We start from the raw sequence: 22,997 nt of genomic DNA, 5'->3' as shown, positions 1-22,997 counted from the left end.
GAATTTTGGATTACTGAGTTGCCGGAAATACCCATAAGGTTAAGTAAAAATGGCTGGTGCGGACGATTTTGATGAACTTTCGTCAATCGAGAGATTGAGAGACATTCTATGCAATATTTCAGGTAAGGACAAGCTTGCAAATAGGTTCAGAGCTCTTTTCTATCTCAAATCCATTGGAGAAGAGTTTGGAAAAGATCTTGAAAGGGCAAACAAAGCAGTTGATTATATCAGCGAGTGTTTCCATCATAGTGATTCGGAACTTTTGAAGCACGAGGTTGCATATGTTCTTGGTCAGACCAAGAATATGAGAGCAGCTCCTATTTTAAGAGATGTTCTTCGTGATATGGACCAGCAGGTTATGGTGAGACATGAAGCTGCAGAAGCTTTGGGTGCTCTCGGTGACAAGGATTCTTTGGAGGTTCTTACCAAATACCTCAAAGATCCTAAGGAAGTTGTCCCTATTCAGCAGACTTGCGAGTTGGCCATTGAGAGAATCAAATGGGCTCATTCTGATAAGCCAAGCAAAGAGAATTTGGAGAAGTCATTGTACTCTTCGATCGACCCTGCTCCTCCTATGCCAATTGATGCAAATGATGCCGATAGTATAGAGAGATTGAGAGACCTTCTTAACAATCAGGATGCTCCATTGTTCGAAAGATATAGAGCCATGTTTAGATTGAGAGATATGGACAGTGATGAAGCCTGTTTAGCACTTGCTTCTTCTCTTAATGATCCTTCTGCTCTTTTGAAGCATGAAGTTGCCTATGTTTTCGGTCAAATTGGTAATCCTATTGCTGTTCCTCATTTAACTGAGGTCATCGACAGAAATAATGAAGCCCCAATGGTGAGACACGAAGCTGCGGAAGCTTTGGGTGCCATCGCTACAGATGATGTTCTTCCAGTGCTTAAAAGGCACCTAACCGATAATGTTAGAGTCGTTAAAGAGAGCGCCATCGTGGCCTTGGACATGTATGATTACGAGAACTCTAATCAAATGGAGTATGCTGGAGTGGTTGAGTAATCAAATCTATATAATATTTTAAGCATAGATAATTGTTCATTTCAGTTATTCGTCCTGAATCTATATCCACATTGCTTGCACGTATAAAATACCGTGGCACCTTCATCCGCACTTCTCAACTGTAATGTATGATATTGCATCTCTTCATTACCACATTGAGGACACTTCTCATGGATTGTGGCACCTTCTTCAACTTCATTCTGATGTAGCGTAGTCTTCACCAATGACTGCCTTGCTCGTAAAGCTGACGGAAACGCATTTTTCGAAGGATGTGTCACCACCGTCAAGTTGGCAAATTGTGACGTTGGATACTCCTTGTTGCACATGTCGCATTTTAGTACTTTCTGATGTGATATCGAACTCAAAAGATTGCCACAATCCGTACAGAAGATTAAGGATCCCACGACTGACATTATTATACCAACAGTTCCAATCTCACCGGCTTATTATCTATTCTTCCGCAACCTTCAACAAGTCTGATCGTTGGTAAGAATTCAAGCTCTCTCGATTTTACTATGTAATTTTTCAAAATTTTTTTTTTTTTATCTGATTTTCCGCTTTCGATTTTCCGCTTTCGATTTTTCACTTGAATTTTTCACTTGAAGTTTTTCACCAGGGTGAAATAAATCACCATCGATCGCATCAACAGTCTCCTTGTTTGCCTTTATCTTTTTCAACAGAAATTCGACTAGTTTATCATTATGCAGTCAGGTCGTCCACAAAATATTCCTATGGAAAATCTCTCGAAACCTATTTTTGCCCAGGATGAAATGGGTAGGCCCTTCATTATAGTGAAGGACCAGGGGAAGAAGCTGCGTGCACACGGTGTAGACGCCATCAGATCTCATATTTTGGCAGCAAGACAAGTTTCTGGCATTCTTAAAACATCCCTTGGACCTCGTGGTTTAGACAAAATTCTCATCAGTCCTGATGGAGATATAAACATTACTAACGATGGCGCTACCATATTGTCTGAAATCCAGCTCGACAATGAAGTGGCCAAGTTGTTGGTGGAGTTATCGAAATCTCAGGATGACGAAATTGGTGATGGAACGACAGGTGTTGTCGTTTTAGCTGGTGCTATGCTCGATCAAGCTCTGGAGCTAATAGAAAAGGGAATTCATCCCATTAAAGTGGCCAATGGTTTTGATAAGGCCTGCAAGATCGCCACTGCCAACTTGGATAGTATTGCCGACAGTATTCACATTGATTCTTCCAATATTGATGCAAATTTGAGTCACGATTCTGACCTATTCCGTGCTGCCTCAACGTCTTTGGGTTCTAAAGTGGTTTCTAAATGTCACGACCAATTCGCTAGAATTGCCGTGGAAACTGTACTTAACGTTGCGGATTTGGAAAGAAAGGATGTTGATTTTGAATTGATCAAAGTGGAAGGAAAATTGGGCGGTTCTCTTGAAGATTCGAAAGTTATTAAAGGTGTTGTTTTAGATAAGGACTTTTCTCATCCTCAGATGCCTAAGGAGATAAACGATGCCAAAATAGCCATTCTTACATGCCCATTCGAGCCTCCTAAACCTAAGACCAAGCATAAATTGGAGGTGGAAACTGTGGAAGAATTCAAGCAATTGCAGGAGTACGAGCAGGGTAAATTTAGACAGATGATCAAACAGGTTAAAGATACAGGTGCAAATATGGTTATTTGTCAATGGGGCTTTGACGATGAGGCCAACTATCTTTTGTTATCGAACAATTTACCTGCCGTCAGATGGGTTGGAGGCTCTGAAATTGAAACTATAGCTATTGCTACCAAGGGTAGAATTGTGCCGAGATTTGAAGATCTTACCCCGGAGAAGTTGGGACATGCTGGAAAAGTTAGGGAGATTGCACTGGGTACTACAAGAAGCCGTCTTCTTGTTATCGAGGACTGTGAAAATCCAAAGACTGTCACTGCCTTGATTAGAGGCTCAAACAAAATGATAGTAGATGAGGCTACTAGATCACTACACGATTCGCTTTGCGTTGTGAGAAATTTGATTAAGGACAACAGAGTTGTCTATGGCGGAGGATCTGCAGAGATTTCGTGCTCTTTGAAAGTTGCTGAAGCTGCAGATAAACAGAAAGGTATTGATCAGTATGCATTTAGAGCTTTTTCCCAGGCTTTGGATGTTATTCCAATGGCTCTTGCCGAGAATTCGGGTTTAAATCCAATTGAAAATTTGACCAACTTGAAAGCTCAGCATGTCAAGGACAACAATGCTTTCTTAGGAGTGGATTGTCTTGGAAAAGGCTCCAATGATATGAAACAACAATTTGTCATTGAGACTCTTATTGGAAAAAAGCAGCAGTTCTTGCTTGCCTCCCAGTTGGCCAGAATGGTGCTCAAGATCAACGATGTCATTGTGACTGGAAAGGATCAGTACTAAGGATTACGTAGCTAATAAAATATTAATAAGATTTACTTAGTGGCGGGTAACCCATATAATCTGTATGTCTCTGAGACGGCTTTTCTCTACTTCTTCATCAATTGTTGCTGTGTTCTAAGAAAAGCTCATAGTCTTAGTCTTGGCTGACTAGGAGAAGAATTCACCAGCCACGTACGTCTAGTAATACTTCAACTTCGCCACATTCTCAAGAGAACACAGGGCCAAAAAAAGATGATCCCCCCACATTCGTCTTCCGTTGCCTTCTTTCATTCCTCATTGATGTTCCCCCGTATTTGGCCCAGTCTAAAGGGAAAACAGGTCTCGTATCTGAGGCCGTTTGCGCCTTCTAAGCATGTGTGCAGGCCACTCAATGGCTGTCGATTCATCTCTGAAGAAGCACTTCTTAGGTCGTCCAATCTCGGTGAAGATGACGATGTTGATAAAACTGGTTTCATTTCTAAAAGTTGGAAGGAATCTCTGCTCTACTATGATCGTCTTATTCCTATGAGATCGGGTAAGTGGGATCTTCGGCAGTTATTTTTGCCCTTCTTGTACGACATGTCCGAGTCTGGATTGAGAGCGCGCGTTTTGAAGCTATCTTCAGGTCAACGGAACGAGAACAGCGAGAACGGCGGGAGTGAGAACAAAACTCTGAACCTTGATATTACTAAATTCACTTCTGTGACACGTGATGGTGGTGCCTTTGTCAAATTCAAAGTCCCAGATGGAATGGCTGTCTCGGAATTTAATAAGCAGATCATGGATAACGTTGCCCAGCGTGCCAGCGGTAGCTTTCTGGACAAATTAACTCATCCACGTTGTTTCCCAGTGAAAGGAACTCCCTGGATTGAAGATTTGGCCCGTTTTCCTAGCTCTCAGCTTAAAGTTGAATTTGAAGGACCCGATCTAACGCAGGAAAACATTTATGCTCTATTCAGACGATATGGCCCTATATCAGATATCGATCCACCGTCACCTGACTCCAAATCTGTTCCTCGCCATGCCATCATTACATTTCATAATACACGTGCTGCAGTTACAGCCAGGCAGTGCCTTAATGGACTTCAAGCAGGTGACACTATGCTACATATCCAGTATCGGCGTATCATGAAGGAGAATGCGGTCTTCGAGTTTATTGGTGCTCATTCTAGAATTTTCATTCCATTATTTTTGGCTTTACTCGCCGGATTCGCCGTGGTTATCTTCGATCCTATCCGTAGTTTCTTCGTATCAGAGAAGATCACTTCTGATTATTCATTCAAAAAGATGAAGATTTATCAGGAAATCATGAGGAAGTTCTCCTCTACGAAGCGTAAAATGTCAAGAATTCTATCTCTCAATTCAGGAATGTCTGAAGATGACGAGGGCTGGAACTCCATTGAGGGTCTGAGGGAGGAAAGAGACGAGAAGGCTAAGAGCATTAATATATGTTTGGAAGAGAACGTGAACTCGTTTATTGTGGTTCAGGGACCACCTGGATCAGGTAAGCGTAGCTTAGTACAAGAACAGGCTCTTAAAGATAGGTCGAATGTTTTATATATCGACTGCGAACGTATTATCAAAGCCAGAAACGAGAGCGACTTTATCAAAAACACAGCCAGTGAGATCGGTTACTATCCAGTTTTTCCCTGGCTTACGCAAATGTCTTCCTTTACAGATCTCGTCGTTCAGGGACTTGCCGGACAGAAGTCTGGTATGAGTGAGACTAAAGAGGGTCAAGTTAAGAACATGCTTACACTTGCTGCCAACGTGATCAGAGATGTGGCCATGAGAAACTACTCGTCTGATGAAGGGGAGCACCACCTTAAAGAGGAAGACTATCTTCGTCAGAACCCCGATGCCAAACCTGTCATTGTCATCGATAGATATCAGGCAGCACGTAATAGTCACGACTCGAACGCCTTTGTGTATCAGGCGTTAGCGGAATGGGCCGCTAGTCTGGTGACTCTTGATATTGCGCACGTGATTTTCATAACGGACGATGTGGGAAGTGTTCAAAAGCTTGCCAACATCATGCCAAGTGCACCTTTGAAGAGAACGATTCTTTCCGATGCAACGCATTCTGCTGCGGAGAATTATGTATTGAAAAAGCTTAGTAGACCTGCTAATGGTGCTGACGGCGAAGAAAAAGCTTCTGAGAAGCGTCCATCCGATACTAAAGAATTGTTTATGTATATAGATAGAATGGGAGGTCGCATGTTGGATCTCCAGATGTTTGTGAGGCGCATTCAGAGTGGAGACAGCCCATCTGAGGCATTCGAGGGTCTAGTGAATCAGGCCATTGAACAGCTTACTCAGAAGATGATGCAACCTAAGGATGACAGTTACAACAGTTCACAAGTTTGGTGTTTAATCAAATTGCTTGCCAAAAATGGTACAGTTACATTTACGGATTTGCAACTACTCCCGTTGTTCAAATCCCACACAAATACACTCTTGCAAAGCATTGAGAATGCAGAGGTTGTTAGCTTGATTAGAAACAGAGGTGTTATTGTGGAGGTTCAACCTGCCAAGCCATTGTACGAAGCCGCCTTTCAAGAGATGATTTCTCAACCAACCATTTTCAATTCGATAGAGTCTGATTATTTGAAAACGTTGATCTCTCAAGAGGCAGCTAAAGTTATGAAGATGGAAGAAGATGTGGCAAATTACAGAGGAATTGAAAACAGCAAGATTTTTAGAGACAGATTGGACTATTTGTCTCATAAGATCAATACCAGCACTAAGAGCATTGCCACTTGGGAAAAGGAGCTTGCATCACTTTCACTCCCGGACAAGAAGTAGCAAAGAAAGATTTATTAGGAATTATGCATGTATTTATTTATCTATTATTCACTTCAATTTCATTAGCGCTTCTTTAGCAGTAAGTCTCTCTTTAGAGGGATACTTTGTCATGCCCTGGAAGACATCGACTATGTTTTGGTCAAAGTCGACAACTCTAGGAAGAATTTCAGACATTGGTTTGGGTTTTTTAGCAAAAAAGCTATCATTCATGGCATGAAATGTCCGAGAGCCTTTACAGTCTTGCCAATCCTTTGGAGGAGAGCCAAAAACAGTAACTATATTACTTAATAGAGCCAAATCACTATGAGCAGAGTCCTCATCAAAAGGTACTGAGCCATCATTACTACAAAGCAATGCTATGATTATAGCCATCGACCAGATATCTACTTCGTAACTGTAATTGCGGACAGATAGAAGCAATTCGGGAGCTTTGAAATATCCTGTGGCTATATCTGTGAATTTCAAATTGGGTGATTCCAGACCGTTATTTGTAGGCAATTCATAGGATATTCCAAAATCAATAATCACTGGCTCTAGGGAATCTAGACCTTGAAACATGATATTGTTGGGGTTGATATCTCTGTGAATAATACCACAACTATGAATGAAGTTTAAACCACTTAATAAGTGGTGTATCACGTGATGTATGTCATGCGACTCCATTTCATTTCTGGTTACTTTCGACAAGGTTCCGTCGACATTAAACTTTGTATGCCTCTTACAATAATGATTTATGACATCCGATAGAGTGCAAGCATATAGTGGAAACAAAAGTCCGATTTCTAGAGGGTTGGTGAACTCTGCTATAAGTCTGAGGACGTTCTCACTGTAACTATTCACTCCCTTGTGCTGTTTTAACTTTGTCATGATGGCGCATTCATTTCTGACATTATGAGGAGGTCTTTCATCATCAGGTTCGACAACTTTCAGTGCATATCTTCTAGAATTGGTAGGATGGTGTTCATCGAGGACCTCATAGACCGTACTGAATTGACCTCCACCTAAAGTTCGTACTTCTTTGAAGCCAAACTTGAATGTCATGAAAGGAAATATACACTTAGCGTAATCTAATGAATATTCAGACACAATTGACGATTTTTGCTTCCCTAATTCCTCTATAAGATGAATAAAGAGAGATCAAAGAGATGGTGAAAAGGACAAATGACCGCGAATTGCATTTTAGCCATATTAAAGCAATGTCTGTCACTTTATCTTTCTTCAAAATCCATTGTTATGGCAAATAGAACAGCTGACAATGAAAATGAGAGTTCTGGGGAGTCGATTAAGGGGATTTCTGAGAAAGCAGATTCTCCCGAGACAGTCAACAACGATATCCTCACAGATATTCATTGTGAGGACAAGAAGAGATTTCGAACGCACTGTTTGAGCAACGATGGGCTGGTGTCCACTTCGCTTCGAGCCCAGGCTTGGCCGATTTTAACAGGTTGTGAAGGAAACGAAAGATCGTTAGATTCAGTGCCTATACAGTTCATGGCACCTCATAGGGATGAATCACAGGTAAAGAAGGATGTTGATAGGTCGTACATCCACTACCCTGAAAATATGGCAGAGGAAACTGAACTTGAGCTGAAAGCTCAGTTGAAAAGACTCATCGTGAGGATGCTTAGAGAAGTACCAGACCTTAATTATTATCAAGGTTATCACGATGTGGCTGCTGTGGTCACCATAATTTTTGGCAAGGATGAACAGACTGCATTTAATTTCTTGTACTATATGACATTAAGGTATTTAAGAGATCACATGCTTCAAGATATCGATCCTACTCTCAAACAGTTGGATTTAATACCTGAAATCCTATGGTACGCTGACAGAAAGTTCTACAATGCAATAAAGCCGACATTGAAGGAGCCCATATTTGCTTTGAGTTCGATAATATCGTTGTTTGCACATGATCTCAATAGATTTGATGAGGTGTGCTTACTCTGGGATGCAATAATAGCGGAAAAAGATCCCTCTATGCCATTATACTTATACGTGAGTATGATGGTTCGATATAGAGCACAAATACTACAGCAGATCAGAGAAGGGGACGGTAGTGCTGAGTTTATTCACGTGATATTGAGTCGTCTGATAAATTCCAACATCAATTCATTGAGTAGACAAGCAGCCCAATCGGAAATTTCCGCGGTCATTAAATCTGCATTGAAGTTGAAGAGGAAGATTTGTCCAATTAGAAAGTTGAGGAGATTCAGAAGTATTTCCAAATATTCATGTCTTAAAGATCGTAAAGTATCTACATCTACATTAGGTTTACAGGTGAAAGAAGAGGCTATAAATATCGCTAAAGCACGCAAAAGAAAGCAAACAGTCGCGCGATACCAAAGAGTGGCCAAGAATATTCAATCTATACCACTTCTACTGAAGATCTCTATTGGAGTAGGTCTACTCACCGTGATTCTTGCGCTGGCCATGGATCCTCAATCCAAGAAGACGGCCAAAACGTTCGGCAATAGCTTGCTAAATGGATGGATAAGGTAGGTTACAATGCTACAACTTTTTGTAATAACTCTATATTAAGTTAATGACTAATTAAGCACTATCTAGGCGAAATGAATGGGATACGTAGTTGGGGGAAAACGCTGATTCCAATCAATCGTCAATAAGTTGACTGATAATGAATTGGGGGAAAATCGTTATCAGCATAAAAGGCATAAACATAGGGGACATTTGATGGTCTTTAAAGACAGGATAAATCAGTGAGATATTAGTGCTAAAAGGTTGAAAAAAGAACAGTAAGACAAAGAACGTAGAAACATCATTGAAGCTTCAACCCGTTTATATGAGAGGGTCATCTCAGCGTTCTTTCACTGTCACCTGAGGAGTGATGTTAGTAGAGGATATTAAGAGATAAAATAAATTAGGAAGCATTTTCTTTGCGCTAGTATTAGCTAGATCAAGTTCAACCGTGTAATCTCAGCCCTGGAAGAGCACCGGTAATGTATGAATTGATGGTCCATTGGATAGACCGTTTTTATTGAATTGCTAGAAAATGTGTCCCCAAGCTGGTGGACTCACATTGTGAATGTAATTGGTGAAGAAAGAACAACCATATGATAATGGTATTACTCGAAAACGGAAATTACGAGATTTATATAGGAAAATAATATCCCACGAATAAAAGCTCGGACTAATATATCATCCCACTTATCAGCATAATCGTGAATCATATTCTCAACTTATAGATTGGTTGCGTCGTGTCCAAATCTAACCGTCTTCCTTCCCTTACCGAACGTAGATGGAACCTCGAGCATGAAATTGTCATCTGCTTCGGACTCTTCTTGAATACCCTCCTCTAAAGTAAGCTGCTGAAGCATTTCACGGATCTGGGCCCGATTGTATTTGATAATACCTTCACCAAACGAGCTTCCCGAGGAAGTGAACGATGCTGTACGCATTTTGGAATTTTTAGCCGGCTGTAAAAGGGCCGAAGTGGAGAATCTATGCCTACTTTGGATCATTCGCATCCTTCTCTGTTCCTCGTTGTCCAAATCTAATGACAAAACAGCAAACTCATCTTCCGAGTCTGTAGGGAGAGAATAATCCACGTCTTTAATAGTCAACGGCTCGTTAGCCTTCAATCGAGTCACATTCAGCACTTTAAGGATCTTTTTATTGCTTCTATTGTCAGTCACGTAGATTGGCGTTTTATTCTCGGCCTCCACAAAACTCTCCTTGATAAGTTCAACCGAATTCTCCGATACGGGCTTAACTCGGAACGAGTCAATCACTGTTTCCGTTGCAGAACAATCCTGTTCGTCGTAGTATTCTATTCGACAGTTGGCATTTCCGTTTTCCGCAACCCGTCCCAATGTAGATGTAATCAGATAAATGCATCCACCAAAATTATTCAGCTTGTAGATGGTTAAATATTTTAAGTAGCGATCATAAGATAGATCCAACTTCTTGAAACAGTCACATAACAGCTGGTAACTCTTATGTAGGGCCTCCTTTGTGACAGTTTCATTACCGGAGCTTAAAAATGACTCAGCCAGTTCGATGTCGTCACAAAAAGTCAAACTTTCGAACGGCTTCATCAACTTATCGTCGTAGTAAACTTGCAAGATGGCCATAATTCCATAGTAACAAATTTCAAGGTCATCTTCAAGGATCAAACTACGAAGTTGTGTCCAATTGCCGTACAAAAATACATCCTTCTTCTTTGAAGCACTATCCACAAAATTGTGGGTGCCTGTTTTGTTATCTGGTAGATGATGTAAGAGATTATGCTTAAAATCTGCATCTTTACATTTCTGACAGCACCAACGTAAAGAGCAACGATCACAGTCAAGTCCCTTGATAAATCTTTCCATTTTAGAATATTTTGAACGATGTCTGACATGAGCTTTATCGTCTCGCAACTTCCCCAAGTCATCGACCTTCAATACAGTTCCACAATAGGCGCAAGCCTTTCCTAACTCAATCAAATTGAGCATTTCATACTCTGGCAACAGAATGAATGGGGCTTCCAAAAAAAGAACTCCCAAACCTGATTTGTCCGAATTTGCCACCACCTCATGCTTCTTATCATCGACTCTTATACCATGGCTTGAGTGTCGTCCTCTTTCAAGGGCTCTCTTAATATATGGTTCTACGGCCTTTCGATTCGGAGAATGTCGCAGCACTGGAATCATAATTATGGATACTATGGTACATTTAATGCAGCTCACTACTATATTCTCGGAACAAAGATCATCAAACGTAGATGAAAAAAGTAGTGGTTAGTTATATGATTGATAGATGAATGAATGGCTTCATCCTCTAACTATTATTCAGCCGTGCGTCATCGCGAGACTGCATAAATTAATTTATGTATCCTCTATGATCTCCAGTACTGAGCCATACTGTGCAACCTATCAATCATCACAGGGTAGACAGCGTTGACACTGTCATCGATTAACCTCTGAAAATGTAAGACTGCCTCTTCGTCATTTAAATCAAGCATGAACTTCTCCTGCACTTTCCATATAATTTCCATCTTTTCAGATTCATTATTCTTATCAATGGTCTGTAATGCAGGAATAGGCGTGTTGATCATTAACTGGAACAAATTGAGAACAATAGAGGCATTTCTACGTAGAGTCAAGTATGTAATGAAGCAGTAATTGCAAAACTTTTGGTAGTTGTCGTCATTCAACCCTCCCATTCCCTCAATCACTTGAATTGGTAACTTCATTAAAGGTGGAAAAGGCTTAGGATCGGCACCTAATATGTATCCAAAGTCTGCATGGAAGAAAAATCCATTACGAGTCAACAATAAGTTCTCCAAATGCCTGTCTCCCACTCCCAAAATGTATGTAATAACACAGTATCCTGAGCAAGATCTCACATAGTTATCCATAGCTTCAGCCTGAACACCGTTAGGTCCAGCTGGATCAGGGTTGTACTTCTGTAGATAGGCCAGTATCGAGTTGTTGTAATTTGAAAGAATGGACGAAAGCGAGCTGTTAGGTACAAACTGAATAAGTCCTTCCACTGGACCTGTGGCCAATATTCTGTACGGAGTTAGCTTCAAGTCCAAGTTCTCGCTTTGGAGTATATTATTCATAAGAGCAATGATCTGAATGACAAATTGATCCTGTCTTAGGTCATCTCCAGCTTTATACATCACCGGATACTGTCCAGTAGCTGTATTGGCTCGGAATGTCACCTTCAAAGGACTCAAGCTACTTTTGAAAACAGTGCAGCTTTCCGGATAGGTGCCAAATACAGAGACCTCTGGGTTCAAAGGTAGTGGAATTGACTGAAAGCTAAGCATAGATTCGTTATTGCCATTGTTTCCACCGTTAACATTGATGACTTCTCCACTAGATTCCTCGTCGTGGCCCGAAAGACTGCTGATGGTAAGTCCAACCGCATGTAGTGCGGAGGTAGCTGTACCAGACCTCGTTCTGCCACCAATTTCTCGTTTCCCGTGCTTCTCAGTAAGTAATTTCTTCAAAATGTCCACTTTTCTGGGCGTAGGTTCACGACGATAGTCCACTTTGATCTTCATCGAAATCGAATGAAGCTGCCGAACTAACTCTACCTGTCTGCGAAGAATATTAATTCGCTTGTGGCTTTCCTTTCCAGAGGCAAGTCTTGTAATCAAAGAAAGAAGGGTCCTTTCATAAACGTGAATGTGACGAAGCTTGTGAGCATAGCCACCACTAGCGGCCTGGTTGAATTTGGATGGTCTTGTTACCTGTGTATTTAAATTGTTGGTATCACTCTCGTTGCTCACCATGGTAACTACGTCATTGGCCAAGGATTGGTTGCCTCTGATCCGATTTTTCTGCCTCTCTTCATCCACCTGAACCTTCAAATTCCAATAGAAGAAGTTAGTGAGCGACGGATTCGCCAGTGCTCTTTTGATGATGAAGTCGCTAAGTGCAGAAGAGAATTGAGGAACTTTGGCTGTAGGCTGGAAGATCTTATCACTGTATAAATACTTTACTATCGGATCCTCCATTTCCTCCGGACTACTATCTATAACCTGGTAGTCACTAGAAGTAGATCCCGATTCACTGCGGTTCTCAAATTCGTCAACTTCATCGTCAAAGTTGGAATCCCCATGTTCTCCAATATCAATTGTCTTCACATCGGGTTCATTTTGTATGGCTCTCACCAATTGAACCATGAACATCTCTAACTCTTCATCAGTAGCCATCTCGAGCTTTCTTATGGCCATCCGTCTCACGATTTTGTTTTTATAGTTCTCGCTGAGTAACTCAAGGCAGTCAACAATCGTAAGCTCCCGAATAAACAAATTTGATCCACCACTCTTCGTATCCAAGTCCTTAAGAATTGTCAAAAACTCATTCACTTCAAACTCGTCTGCCCAATCAATACACTTGATGAAGTTGATTATGAAATTGTTGTACTGCTCATTATTTCCATTAACAACCAGGCTGTTCAAAAGAAAGAATCGGAACTTCCAAATCAAGTTCTTTTCCTTTTGATCCAACTTCTCAAAGAACTGCTTCTTGAGAATCCTATCAAGCTTTGTTCTCACCTTTAATGTTGGTTTAATGTCTTTATCCAATGGAGAAATCTGGTGGGTTCTTTCCAGTTTGCGAAACTTATACTCGATTGGATCCTCTGATATCTCTGCCCGATACAGGTCAGGGTCAAATATCAGCGTTGACGGCTTCTCCAAGAATTCCTTCTGATTATTATAAGTGACCTGGTTGAAGTCCGTCAAGTTCTCGGAAGCTATATCGCTAATCCCGCCAATCTCTTGCTTCGTTGGTATCTTTAAAGGTGCATATTTTGCATCACTAAAAACAATAGGCATTTCAAACCTCACTAACTCCAAATTCACAAATACTGGACCGTTCTTCAACGAGAAATCGTCCAATTGTTCTCGGGTCTTCATTGACTCCACGCGATTGATTTGCTCGATCTTTCGATAGGTCAATTGATCAAGCCAATCAATATTCTCCGATTGATTACTATTTTCTTTGGCCTTTAGTTTATCCTCAAGAAGAGAGTGATTCTCATTTGGAGTCATATCCGCAGACTGGTGTCTCAGCTTCACCTCAACACTTTGAAAGCCCTTGACTAATGTACAGCTTGTATCTCTGTCAAACAAATTAAGCTTCGACTGACCTACATATAGACGTCGGCCCGTCTGAAGGTCAAAATTGTAGAATTTTAGCACCAAAGTGGCATCCAACGGTAACATTGAATAATCTATAGGCAAATTGATCCATTTGGAGTGGTTTCCATTACTGCTCTTGTTGTTCATTGTCCAACCATTGATCAACTTGGAAGAGTTGTCTATGCTGTAATTAAGACTGGTAGCTATCGGACATGCAATCTTTTTTCCTGCTCCAGATTCCACAAAGACTGTTATGATCAATGAATGACTCTGCTGTTGCTCTCTGTACAATTTAGACCGAATGAGTCTGGATGTAGCTTCGTCTACGTCATGGGTGTCGTTGAAAATGTGATCGGCCAATCTCCGCGTTAAACCAGTAAGATTGACGAGCTTTATTCGCAAAGGAAGATGAAGATCCTTGGAAAGGCAAAAATTGACCAAGTTCTGGTCGGAATCTGTCATTGCTGAGAGATGAAAAGAGTATTCAAGAAGAAGCTAGTTGGGTAACAGAATCCTATCATCATTTATTTATGCGCTAGTTAATGCATAATTTATGAATTATTTATGCATCTTAATTACATAATACAAGTTAGTTATCTTTCGGATATTATTAAAGCGTCCTATTTAAAAATTCAGCTACTCGACTTCTCCTCGGTAGATTCGTCTGTTTTGGGCAGGGGAACAACGTTGGCAGCTTCAACATCATTGGTCATGTGTTTTGGCTGTCTAGACGTCACCGATCTGACAGGTTCAGGAATGAACATATTGGATTCTTGGTAGGTAAACTCGCCGATCTGGGCGGCATCAGTACCAAGCTCTTCCTCTTCTTCACTTAATCTGATCTTTAGGAAAGGAATGTGGTTCATAGTGTACAATAAAATCGAAGTAACGGTGAACGACCAAATGTCAATAGAGCAATTAGCAGCCAATTGATATCCCAATTGAACATAGTGATGGTTCAACCAACCACCGGGGGATACAGCCGCAGCAGGATCAAGCGCCACAATGTAGTCTGCAGAAAACAAACCAGTCAAAGCTGATCCGACAAAACCACCGACACCGTGCAATGCCCAAGCGTCCATACCATCATCAATTCCTATCAAATTCTTCAAATCCACAGCGAAGTTGGCAGCAACGGCAGACAAAACTCCAATTGGAACGGCAAAGTAGATAGGCACGAAACCTGCGGCAGGTGTGATTCCCACCAATCCGGCAACAGCACCAGAACAAAGGCCAACAGTAGTCCACTTGTGACCACATCTGAACCAGTCAAGGAACATCCAGGCCAAGCCACCACAAGAAGCAGCTAAGTTGGTGTTAAGACAAGCGTAAAATCCTCTGAGAGAGGCGTTACCGGAAGAGCCACCGTTGAAACCGAACCATCCAAACCATAGGAACACGGTACCTAGAACAACGGAAGTAACGGAATGAGGCTTATATTTTGGTAGGCCTTTTCTGGCAACAGGATCTCTTCTTTTACCGCACAGTAAGGCATAGGCCAAAGCACCGAAACCGGAAGCTTGATGAACAGGACCTCCTCCGGCAAAATCGTTAGAACCCAAGGTGTAAAGCCAGCCATCAGCATTCCAAGTCCACATAGCACAAGGACAGTAGACAATAGTAATCCATACGAACAAGAAAACCATCATAGGACCCAATCTTGCCCTTTCGCATGCACCACCGAGCATAATGGCACCGGTAATCATGGCAAACATACATTGGAAGAAGGCAAAGACAACAGTAGGAAGGACTTGCTGATCGTGATCATCAAGAATATCCTTCATAGCAAAGTATTGCAAATCACCGAGAAATCCACTATGTGCGGTACCAAAGGTAAGGGAATAACCCCAAAAGAACCATTGGAATGTGACGACACAGATAGCCATCATAGATGCCCATAAAAGAGATAGGGCATGTTTTTTCCTGGATAAACCAGAATAAAGAAGTCCAATACCTGGAATCATGATCCAGACCAATGCACCCGAGGTGGCGACCCAGACCATAGCCGGTGGATCATTTAAACTAACAGTATCATCAGCCATAGTTTACAATTGCAAAACAACGATGTGGAAATGACGCGGATCTCAATGCAAGTCGAAACTGGGAACATGCCAGGTTATATATAGCTTCACACAAAAGGAAAGGTAAGAAGCCAATTCCGGCATAATGATTGACAACTAAACGGTAGGGAGAATGAACAAACAAAGGGGATACGATAAAGAAAGGGTTTGTTCAGGCAGAAAAAGAAACAAACAAATCAGATGTATTTTTGTTTCTTTTTCATATCCTAAGTTTCTGACCAATGAAATATCATCGTCAAGAAAAGGATATGCTGAAAACAGCAACAAATGGAAATAAGTCCACCTTCAATTGTTGAAATTCGTTATCGCCAGCCAAACAGATTGTTTCGATTGAACAATGACACAGATTTGGCATTGATACGGTAATTCATCTTCTATCATACCCGGTAAAATTGCTTTGCCTAGACATCGTTTGGCATATTCTGGCTGGCTGGCTGGGTATAACTGCATCTGCAATCGCGGCTCTAAAGAGTGAGGTTCGGAGCTTTGTGGAGCTTCCGAAGTTTTTAGAAAAGAATTGTCCTGGTACCTACCTGGGACCCTTGTAGTCTGGCACCCTTGTAGTCTGATACCCTTGTAGTCTGATACCCTTGTGGTCTGATACCCTTGTAGTCAGTTACCTCGTAGCCCTCGTAGACCTGGTGACCGTTACTAGTGGCCGTCTCCTGGCTGTTCCCGGGTCTGTTTCTAGTATATTTTCCTGGTAGCCTGCGCCTGGTAACTTGCCTGGTATCCGCTCCTGGCCTGGTATCCGTTCCTGATAATTTGCCTGGTATCCGCTCCTGGTAATTTGCCTGGTATTTCGCTCCCAATATCCCGCTCCTGTATCCGCTCCTGTATCCGCTCCTCTGACCAGCTAGGTAACAAAATGGGCCAATGATAATTAGATTCTTTTATCTGAATACCAGATCCCGTTATCTATGATAGATAAGATCTTATAGGGCATTATATTATTGCTGTTTTTGTGTCTATCTATTACTCTAATCGCTTATATCCTTCCATAGGTAATAGACGTTATTTTCATCACCTTTCTTCTTTTTTCTCGACTACTCAAAACCTTTTTAGTAGCCCAAACCTCTAGTGCCTTTCTCCGAGAGATCGTGTATGCAAATATTAAATTGGATGCTTCAAATTTGCTCAATGCTTGTAATTCCTTTCCAACAGCCTCTTTAAACTTGTCTAGATCCACTCGACAATGTTTACTGGGATTGACAGTTCCTTCCATGGCTCCCATTAAAAAGGTGTATTGTTTCTTCGTAATTTTTCCCTTCCCAAAGAAGAAACGTCTGTTGTTCTCTGCTTCATACATTTCTTTTTTGGTCCCATTCTCTTCCATCTCTTGCTTCATCTTTTTTAGCACCTCTTCCACATTGTCGGACTCCATGATCTCCTTATTATATGGTATCCTCACATACCTTCCTTTTCCATTCAATATCGCCGAATTCATCTTAGCGACCATCGAAACGTAGATCAATTTCACAATCTGTCTTTTCCTATCCACATCAATTCTATAGTAATGATTATCATTCATCTTTAATGCCCATGAATCTTGTCTAGTTTGAATCCATGCATCCTTAGCGCTTATCAATCGTTGGTAAACGTCGTTCTGGATCCTCTTACCGCTTGTCTCGTTTTCCTTTTCCCAATTCTTTACTAAATCCTTAAATCCCTCAAATGTTCTGAACTCAATATAATCGGGCTGCTTTTCTAGTGGCTCGTCAAGTCCTCTTCCCTGATGTCCTCCGTCATAGGCTGAAAATAAGCTACCTATGGAATTCTCAACATTAACACCTCCTAAGTCTCCACTTAAACTCAATCCAGTATCTTTACTCTCCACAAAATCAACTACCAAACATTTGTCCTTTCCTTCATGTAATCTTAATCCTCTCCCCACCATCTGTGTAAGCAAAGGTTGCGATTTGGTTGGTCGAAGCAGCATAATTGAGTCAATATTCGGAAGATTCGTACCTTCAGTGAACACTCCACAATTAATAAGGACCTTAATGTCTCCACTTTTAAAATCATCTACAATATGTGATCTCTCAAACATCTTGGTATTACCAGTCACGTACTGAGCTTCAATGCCATTAATTCGGAATAATCTACCCAAATTCTCCATGTGCTCAACATTACAGCAGAATATCAAAGTAGATTGCAACTTTCTTTTCCTTTCAAAGAATTTGTAGGTCTTTAAAGCCAATTCGTTAATATCGTCTGTATCAACATGTTTGGCCAAAGAGTTCAATTTATAATCACCATCATACCCAACTTCTACAGATGACAAATTGAACCGTGCCTCCACCATTTTCCAATCGCAATCAACCAAATATCCCTCATCCACTAATTCTATCATGCTTTTTTCGTAGACAATCTCGTCAAACACTCTGCGTAGTGGTTTCTTGTCATGACGTTGCAACGTGGCGGAGAATCCTAAGAGGAAAGGTGACTTTGCTTCACCCTTATCACACCCAAACCATTTAAAGATCTTTAGGTATGATTTGCTGACAGCATGATGACATTCATCTACTATGATGGCTCTGAACTGTGCCGGGTCAAACTTCTCAAGTCTTTCGCTAGATCGAGCTAATGTAGGGACACTGGCCACCACTATAAAGAGGTCGTGGCTCTCGGAACGAAGTTGTTCCTCATTCACTGATGATTTGGCCATTTCAAGATAAACGTGACATCTTTCAAGCTCTTTACAACTTCGGATGCATTGAATCGTTTGATCTGCTAGTTCTTTCCTATGTACAAGTATCAAAATGCCATTACCTCGAGTCTTTTCATCATTTATTGGAATTGTTGATAGTTTAGAGATCAGTTTTGTAAATACAAACGTTTTCCCTCCGCCAGTGGCTATGCTCACGGCAATTCGGCGCTTTTCTCCTTTGTTAAGTGTGTCCATACATCGTTGGATACATTCAACTTGGTACGGTCTGAGAGATCGTGATATTGAGGCATAATAGCGCGGCCCCAACTTTGGACCCCAAATTGGAGTCCAAGTCCTGAGACTGTTGAATGTCCTAAAGAGAGAACAATACATCACACCAATGCTCTCTAATACCTCTTACAGCACCGGTAGTGCTGGTCGTTAATAGAGTAGATCTCCCTAGTGGTGTTGGGATGTGTTTAGTACTAGACGCGCGATGGTGAAAAATAAAACACTGCTTATTAATTGATCAGACCTCCACCTAGTCCTCTTTGTTTCTTCATCAATCATGAACTGTTTAGTGCTGCTCTTGTCAATTCTAGTGTCCCTCGTGGCTGCAGAAGGTATCAATAATACAGATGTTTCATATTCACACCATACAAATAACTGGGCAGTGCTAGTTTCGACATCTCGATTTTGGTTCAACTATCGTCATATTGCCAATACGCTCAGCATGTATAGAACAGTGAAAAGGTTAGGAATCCCCGATTCGCAAATCATCCTTATGCTATCTGACGATATTGCATGTAATCCTAGAAATGCGTTCCCCGGAGAAGTGTTCAATAACAAGGACAGACAAATCGAGCTCTACGGAGACAACGTCAAGGTGGATTACCGTGGTTACGAGGTGACCGTTGAGAAATTTATACGGCTTTTAACGGACAGATGGCCTAAAGAGCATCCGAAATCAAAAAGACTACTTACGGATGAGCATTCTAACATCTTCATCTATATGACGGGTCATGGAGGTGCGGATTTTCTCAAATTTCAGGACGCAGAAGAGATTGCATCGCAAGATTTGGCTGATGCTTTTGAACAGATGCATGAAAAGAAGCGTTATAACGAAATCTTGTTCATGATTGATACTTGTCAGGCAAATACGATGTACAGTAAGGTATACTCGCCTAATGTTTTGGCAATAGGATCGTCTGAAATGCATGAGAGCTCCTATTCGCATCATTCTGATACAGAAATAGGTGTGGCTGTCATTGATAGATTCACCTACTACAATTTGGAGTTCTTGGAGAATGTCACGCGTGATTCTCCGCTTACTATGCAGGACTTAGTTAATTCGTACACCTTGGATAAGATCCATTCTAATGCTGGTGTACGTACTGATTTGTTTGACAGAAATTTATCCGATGTACTCATTACCGATTTCTTTGGAAATGTTCAGAAAACCGTGGTGGATGACGTCGAAGACGGTTTGTTATATTTGGCTGATGAAGGCTCTGCAACTGCACCGAAGACGGAGGTCCCATCTTCATCTTCATTAAGTGCTCGTACCACTGGTTTCTCTGGTAAAGACAACATGATAAAACTTGGTTCCAGTGCTGGTTCTACGAGTACGTTCAAATCTGCCACCGTTCTCCTCTCCATCATTTTCCTTACCGTTTACTATGTAAAGCATTTGTAGAGATTAAATGTAATTTATGTGCATAAATTGATGACACGGAAAACGCGAAAAATCGAGATTTTAGCCAATCCATCCAGTCATTTGTAGCATGCCCTTCTTCTGATCTCTCGATGTCCAACGGTGATACCACGAAACCTCCGAAAAAGATGACCAACGAGCCCTATAAACCTTCGTCGGCGGATTTCGCCAACTATTACGAGAATTTCATGCCATATAAATCGATCTTTCTATGGCTTAATCATTCTCAAGCTCCGCAGAACGATTTCACCCATAGGGAATTTGCATTTGAGTATAAATCAGGAGCATATCAGCGATACAATTCGTTTGCAAATGCGCAGGAATTCAGGAATACGGTAGTAAAAGCACAACCGGTGAGATTTGAAGTCGGTGCAGTGTATCCAATTGAACCTAAACTAAGGAAAAGCGTGTCTAAGAACATGATGAAGCCTTTGATGAAAGAGTTTGTTCTCGATATTGATCTTACAGATTATGATGACGTCAGAACATGCTGTTCCGGTACCAAGATCTGTCCGAAATGCTGGAAATTCATTACTTTAGCCATTAAAATTGTGGATGCAGCACTTCGAGAGGACTTTGGATTCCAGAAATTGATATGGGTCTTCTCTGGAAGAAGGGGTGTGCATTGTTGGATCAGTGACTATCGTGTGAGGATTTTGGACGAGCCCAAAAGACGGGCAATAGTGGAATATTTGGACATTTTGAACGTGAAATCCAAGAATAAATCTGGAATTGCCCTAAGAAAGCCATACCATCCGCATGTAGAGAGATCATTTGAAATTCTTAGGGACCAGTTTGTCGATATAATTATTAGAGAGCAGGATCCATGGCGTCTTGATGATCGATACCAAGATTTGGCCAGATCTGTTCCTGATTACAGACTCAGTTCGGCTCTTTTGAAGCATTGGAAAGAGGACCCTGGTAGTTCTAGTGCGTCCAAATGGAGGGATGTAGATACCTTGTATCAGCAGTTGAAGATTAAGTCATTTGACATCCAGGATTGGAAACGTGAGATGATTTTTAAGACTATGTATCCAAGATTGGATGTTGAGGTGTCTAGGCAGATGATTCATTTACTTAAGAGTCCATTCTGTATTCATCCTGGAACCGGTAATGTATGTGTTCCCTTTGATCCTTCAGTGCGAGAGTTTGATCCGTTCACCGATGCCCCAAATTTATCACAGCTATTTAATGAGGATGAGACTAAGTGGGAAAATACCTCTTTGAAGGCTCCAATAGAGTTGTTCAACAACTACGTGAATCAACTAGTCAACGATGAGGTTAAGGAAAAGAGGACCAGGGATGAAGTTAAGGACAATTTGGAGTTCTAGTCGATTTATAATACTGTGGCCTGTATAGAATATCCAACTACCTCATAAGTCGACTACCTCACTAACCCATTAACTCCGCTAACTCAACTACCCTTTTAAAGATGAGCCCCCCTCTTCTGTTTTTCACCCCCCCCCCCCGGCTTCACCCCTAATAGAACTTTTTCGGCGATGCCTGCCTTTAAAGTATGGCATCTCAAATTCCCGCGAATCTTCTGTGGCATATTCTGTTATCTTAGCATGATAAGAGATGGCCGGGAAAAACCGGTACTTAAAGGAAGGTAAACCGATATCAGTTGTACTTAGGGGAAAGGTGTAATTCCGATGACGGTTGAGGGGGAAATCTTGTATTCATGTATAAATAAAGATCGGATTGTCGATCGGTTTGTTGTACGGACATTCCTTCTTGTTCACCCTCTATTCATTATGACTATTGAATCTGATTATAAATTTTTCCCCGAAAGAAAGGTTACTGTTATCCGTGCACCTTTCAATGGAGGTCAGGGTAAACTGGGTGTTGAACTCGGACCCGAGAGAATGATCGAATATGGTCTGTTGGATGATATCAAAGAACAAGGATGGTCCTATGAGGTTAAAGATCCTCTCAAAGGATCGGATTGGAATGCCATGAGAAACGACTCATCGGATGTTTACAACAACTGTAAGAGGCCTCATATGGTTAGTGAGTGTTGTCAAAAGATATTTGAGACATCTACAGAAGCTCGTAGGAAGAAGACTTTCCCTATCACCATTGGAGGAGATCATTCTATTGGTATGTCAACTCTTTTGGCGTTTGTTAATTCCCATCCAGATGGAGGTATCATTTGGGTGGATGCTCATACCGATATTAATACTCCTTCTTCTACGGAGTCGGGTAATTTGCACGGTTGTCCCGTTGCATTTGCCATGGGATTGGACCAGGAGCATTGGCCATCTCATTTCGACTGGATTAAACAGTTAAAACATCTTGTCAAGCCCTCTCAGATAGCGTATATTGGACTAAGAGATGTCGATAAGGGAGAAAGGAAAATCTTAAAAGAGTTGGGTATTGCTGCATTTTCTATGCATCATGTGGATAAATATGGCATTAATGAAGTGGTTCAGAGGGCCATGAAGGCTGTCAACCCAAGTGGTGAGGCACCAATTCATGTCAGTTATGATGTGGATGGCATTGATCCTCAATATGTTGCTGCTACAGGTACTCCGGTGAGAGGAGGTCTTACTTTAAGGGAAGGACTGTTTATTGTGGAGGAACTTGCAGCCTCCGGTGTTCTTGCCGGCCTTGATATAGTAGAAGTTAATCCATCTCTTGGAGCTACAGAAATGCATATGGTTGATACTGTTAATGCTGGACTATCTATATCCAGATGTGCATTAGGTGAGACCATTTTATAACTAAGAATAATATTAAACGCACTACGATCACGTGACCCCT

The 22,997-nt window shown here is 41.3% G+C and overlaps 13 protein-coding genes across 13 annotated transcripts; 7 read left to right on the top strand and 6 right to left on the bottom strand.

Moving 5' to 3' along the window:
- Positions 1-49: 49 nt before the first annotated feature.
- Positions 50-1,021, top strand: LIA1 (deoxyhypusine hydroxylase; the record flags this gene model as incomplete). The annotated part of the gene is made up of 1 exon (XM_038922209.1): positions 50-1,021. One exon carries the CDS (start codon positions 50-52, stop codon positions 1,019-1,021), a length of 972 nt encoding a protein of 323 aa, XP_038778137.1.
- Positions 1,022-1,062: 41 nt separating this feature from the next.
- On the bottom strand, positions 1,063-1,434 carry FOA43_001902 (uncharacterized protein; the record flags this gene model as incomplete). The annotated part of the gene is made up of 1 exon (XM_038922208.1): positions 1,063-1,434. The coding sequence occupies one exon, from the start codon at positions 1,432-1,434 to the stop codon at positions 1,063-1,065; it is 372 nt and encodes a 123-aa protein (XP_038778136.1).
- A 288-nt stretch (positions 1,435-1,722) lies between these two features.
- On the top strand, positions 1,723-3,405 carry CCT5 (T-complex protein 1 subunit epsilon; the record flags this gene model as incomplete). The annotated part of the gene is made up of 1 exon (XM_038922207.1): positions 1,723-3,405. The coding sequence occupies one exon, from the start codon at positions 1,723-1,725 to the stop codon at positions 3,403-3,405; it is 1,683 nt and encodes a 560-aa protein (XP_038778135.1).
- Positions 3,406-3,832: 427 nt separating this feature from the next.
- FOA43_001900 (uncharacterized protein) lies at positions 3,833-6,189 on the top strand (the record flags this gene model as incomplete). The annotated part of the gene is made up of 2 exons (XM_038922206.1): positions 3,833-3,840; positions 3,870-6,189. 2 exons carry the CDS (start codon positions 3,833-3,835, stop codon positions 6,187-6,189), a joined length of 2,328 nt encoding a protein of 775 aa, XP_038778134.1.
- A 48-nt stretch (positions 6,190-6,237) lies between these two features.
- Positions 6,238-7,230, bottom strand: FOA43_001899 (uncharacterized protein; the record flags this gene model as incomplete). The annotated part of the gene is made up of 1 exon (XM_038922205.1): positions 6,238-7,230. One exon carries the CDS (start codon positions 7,228-7,230, stop codon positions 6,238-6,240), a length of 993 nt encoding a protein of 330 aa, XP_038778133.1.
- Positions 7,231-7,422: 192 nt separating this feature from the next.
- FOA43_001898 (uncharacterized protein) lies at positions 7,423-8,688 on the top strand (the record flags this gene model as incomplete). Its single annotated transcript, XM_038922204.1, has 1 exon — positions 7,423-8,688. One exon carries the CDS (start codon positions 7,423-7,425, stop codon positions 8,686-8,688), a length of 1,266 nt encoding a protein of 421 aa, XP_038778132.1.
- Positions 8,689-9,386: 698 nt separating this feature from the next.
- On the bottom strand, positions 9,387-10,841 carry FOA43_001897 (uncharacterized protein; the record flags this gene model as incomplete). Its single annotated transcript, XM_038922203.1, has 1 exon — positions 9,387-10,841. One exon carries the CDS (start codon positions 10,839-10,841, stop codon positions 9,387-9,389), a length of 1,455 nt encoding a protein of 484 aa, XP_038778131.1.
- Positions 10,842-11,026: 185 nt separating this feature from the next.
- FOA43_001896 (uncharacterized protein) lies at positions 11,027-14,251 on the bottom strand (the record flags this gene model as incomplete). The annotated part of the gene is made up of 1 exon (XM_038922202.1): positions 11,027-14,251. The coding sequence occupies one exon, from the start codon at positions 14,249-14,251 to the stop codon at positions 11,027-11,029; it is 3,225 nt and encodes a 1,074-aa protein (XP_038778130.1).
- A 170-nt stretch (positions 14,252-14,421) lies between these two features.
- Positions 14,422-15,831, bottom strand: MEP2 (ammonium transporter; the record flags this gene model as incomplete). Its single annotated transcript, XM_038922201.1, has 1 exon — positions 14,422-15,831. One exon carries the CDS (start codon positions 15,829-15,831, stop codon positions 14,422-14,424), a length of 1,410 nt encoding a protein of 469 aa, XP_038778129.1.
- Positions 15,832-16,858: 1,027 nt separating this feature from the next.
- Positions 16,859-18,538, bottom strand: FOA43_001894 (uncharacterized protein; the record flags this gene model as incomplete). Its single annotated transcript, XM_038922200.1, has 1 exon — positions 16,859-18,538. The coding sequence occupies one exon, from the start codon at positions 18,536-18,538 to the stop codon at positions 16,859-16,861; it is 1,680 nt and encodes a 559-aa protein (XP_038778128.1).
- Positions 18,539-19,088: 550 nt separating this feature from the next.
- On the top strand, positions 19,089-20,216 carry GPI8 (glycosylphosphatidylinositol anchor biosynthesis; the record flags this gene model as incomplete). The annotated part of the gene is made up of 1 exon (XM_038922199.1): positions 19,089-20,216. One exon carries the CDS (start codon positions 19,089-19,091, stop codon positions 20,214-20,216), a length of 1,128 nt encoding a protein of 375 aa, XP_038778127.1.
- A 110-nt stretch (positions 20,217-20,326) lies between these two features.
- FOA43_001892 (uncharacterized protein) lies at positions 20,327-21,565 on the top strand (the record flags this gene model as incomplete). The annotated part of the gene is made up of 1 exon (XM_038922198.1): positions 20,327-21,565. One exon carries the CDS (start codon positions 20,327-20,329, stop codon positions 21,563-21,565), a length of 1,239 nt encoding a protein of 412 aa, XP_038778126.1.
- Positions 21,566-21,988: 423 nt separating this feature from the next.
- Positions 21,989-22,957, top strand: FOA43_001891 (uncharacterized protein; the record flags this gene model as incomplete). Its single annotated transcript, XM_038922197.1, has 1 exon — positions 21,989-22,957. The coding sequence occupies one exon, from the start codon at positions 21,989-21,991 to the stop codon at positions 22,955-22,957; it is 969 nt and encodes a 322-aa protein (XP_038778125.1).
- Between the last annotated feature and the right edge of the window lie 40 nt (positions 22,958-22,997).

Source organism: Brettanomyces nanus, chromosome 1, assembly GCF_011074865.1.
Source record: "Brettanomyces nanus chromosome 1, complete sequence".
NCBI lineage: Eukaryota > Fungi > Ascomycota > Pichiomycetes > Pichiales > Pichiaceae > Brettanomyces > Brettanomyces nanus.
Note: the sequence above shows the minus strand (reverse complement) of the source record. Positions and strands in the feature narration are given on the sequence as shown.